The sequence below is a fragment of the Gavialis gangeticus genome, unplaced genomic scaffold, assembly GCF_001723915.1.
Source record: "Gavialis gangeticus isolate Ggan-Ray unplaced genomic scaffold, GavGan_comp1, whole genome shotgun sequence".
In the NCBI taxonomy this organism is placed as follows: domain Eukaryota; kingdom Metazoa; phylum Chordata; order Crocodylia; family Gavialidae; genus Gavialis; species Gavialis gangeticus.
Window position 1 is genome coordinate 3,316,511 of NW_017728960.1, and position 2,260 is coordinate 3,318,770.

The 2,260-nt window shown below is 54.4% G+C and overlaps 2 protein-coding genes across 2 annotated transcripts in view; one reads left to right on the top strand and one right to left on the bottom strand.

The window, feature by feature from the left end:
- Positions 1 to 200, bottom strand: part of COPA (coatomer protein complex subunit alpha) — a 36,054-nt gene extending 35,854 nt beyond the window's left edge. The window contains exon 1 of the mRNA XM_019524744.1: positions 100 to 200. Within this exon, the coding sequence (XP_019380289.1) occupies positions 100 to 139 (40 nt within the window). The 5' untranslated portion in view covers positions 140 to 200. The remainder of the gene's footprint in view (positions 1 to 99) is intronic.
- A 109-nt stretch (positions 201 to 309) lies between these two features.
- The window catches only part of NCSTN (nicastrin), a 26,199-nt gene continuing 24,248 nt past the window's right edge, over positions 310 to 2,260 (top strand). The window contains exon 1 of the mRNA XM_019525063.1: positions 310 to 438. Within this exon, the coding sequence (XP_019380608.1) occupies positions 327 to 438 (112 nt within the window). The 5' untranslated portion in view covers positions 310 to 326. The remainder of the gene's footprint in view (positions 439 to 2,260) is intronic.

Below are 2,260 nucleotides of genomic sequence, written 5' to 3' on the forward strand. Positions count from 1 at the left end.
CTGAGATGCGCTGTGTTGAGGGAGGGGCCTGGACTTGGGGGGAGGGGGGAGGGGGACAGGGTGCTGGGATGGGCCCGATCCTGGGGGAGGCCCCGTCACCTTTCACCCGGGCCGACTTGGTCTCGAACTTGGTGAGCATCGCGCACCGTCCCCGTCGCCCTCGGCCTCCACGTCGGCACTGGAACTGCCTCACGCCACCACTTCCGCTTCCGCAGCGGCTCGCCGGAACCATAGAGAGTAAGTCCTCCAGGGCGGACGGAAGGGGCAGGTACTCACTCCACCCTCTTTCCCCCCGGGCAGGGGCGGAAGCGGAAGCGGCGACGAAGATGGCGGCGGCGGCGGGGCGAGCCGGGGGGGTCCGGCGGGCGGGAGGAGGAGGACCCTCAGGGGGCGGCGGGGCGCTGCTCCGCGGGATCTTGCTCTGTGTGGCGGCCTCGGGGGAGTCTCGCTGAGGTGACCCCCGGTGACCCCCCCATGACTCTTCCGTGACCCCTGCAAGGGGCGAGGGACCAGCGTCCTTGTGTGGTCGCGTGCCGGCCGCTGGGGCTCGCTGCGGCCGCGCGTCTCGACCCCGGAGAGCGGGTGGTAAGAGCATACGAAAGGGTCACGAACAAGCATCGGAAATGGATTCGCCTCGACAGGAGAAACCCGCGGGGAACCTGCTCCGTTTCGTTTCGTCAAAACCGTTTTGACAACGTTTCGCCCAATAGGCTACGATGGGGAAGCGTGAAACTGCCTATAACTCTGACAGTTCCTCCTTGATTTGGCTGAAACTTGCAGGGATGGTAGCCCCCACTGAGGCCACAAAGCCTGCCAGGTTTCAAGGAGATCGGTGCAGGGGGGTTCTGGGAAACTGCACCTCAGGCTGCTGACAAGCAAAACTCGTGGACAAGGGTGACAAAAAGCAGGGCAGTTCAAACAACGCTGCTTCTTATGCTGTTTTTCCATCCCTCCCCCAGAGCACCAGGGTTGAACGGACCTCAGGGCAGGACCACAGTCACTGGCCAGCTCCACAGTCAATATGAGAGCAATCCTTCCCCCCATCTTCCCTTCTCTCTCCTTACTTCCAGTTTCCTTGCAGGCGAGCCCAGCTTCAGCTTCGAAACTGGAAATGTTTCGACTGCTCTCATTTTGAGGCTGTTTTGAAGCCTTCGTTTCATTTCAATTTCTCTGTTTTGAGCTTGAAATGAGTCAAAACAGCCTCGAAACGAAACAGCTGGCGAAACTTTGCACAGCCCTACTGCCCAGCCCTGTGCTTCCTCCCATGCATTTCCTTCTGCCTGACTGGGGTGGCTCTGCATGCTTTTAAAGTCAATCGCATGATTTTTGCTGATACAAAGCAAAAGTGGCAGACTAGCTGACATGTTTAAGGTGGCTCCAAGTGGGTTTCTAGATGCTATTGCTAAACATTATAAAGCAGACAGGCAATGCGTTGACATTTTAAAGGTATGCCAGAGGCAAGGGTTTTGGGGGGTTATCTCTTTTATTGGACCAACTGCATGGTTGGGATAAAGCTAGACAAGCTTTTGAATGCAAGAAGTTCTTCATCTGGTCAAAATATACAGAAGATGCAAAGGCTTGGTGAAAGGTGGATTATCACCGCTCCTGTATCAGGAAGGTCATTGTAAAGAGGTGATCAGCTTGCAACTCAACCTGAGACCCAGCTGCAGGGAGTCGGCAGTGAAGAGCCTGCCTGGCTGGGAGCAGCTATAAAGGATAACTAGGAAGTGAGGGTGGGGCTAGAGAGGGAGTTAAGAGCTCCAGGAGCAAAGAGCAAGAAAGAGGAAGTGGTGGTGCTTGGGGAAAAATACAGAGCCTGTCTCACCCCTCCCAAGGTCTGAAAGAAGGCTGCAAGTTTGGGGTTTGCCATTTGCATTCTTGCTTAGTTTGTTGAGTTTCTTTTTTTTGTGGGGACAAGGCTGCCCCATGTAAAATAAACTGTCTGGAAACTTTGGACATGGTGCTGACTGACTTTAATAAGGAAGCTTGGGAAGTGACCCACTTCCAGTCATGATAGTAGAGAGGGAAATGTGGGCATACGACCAATGTGACCTTCTTTGGAACATCCCACTGAGGTGGGTGGTGCAGTAAAACAGATCACCCCCCAAAAACCTTGCCTCTGGATAAAAGAGCTCCTGACTCCCAATCCTGGTATGGTCCCCTGAAGCATTTTTTAGTGGACCCATCAGGGACATTGTGTTTCAGACGTGCATTTGCAGTGATCATCACATAGTGCTCTTTACTGATTTTTTTTTATATT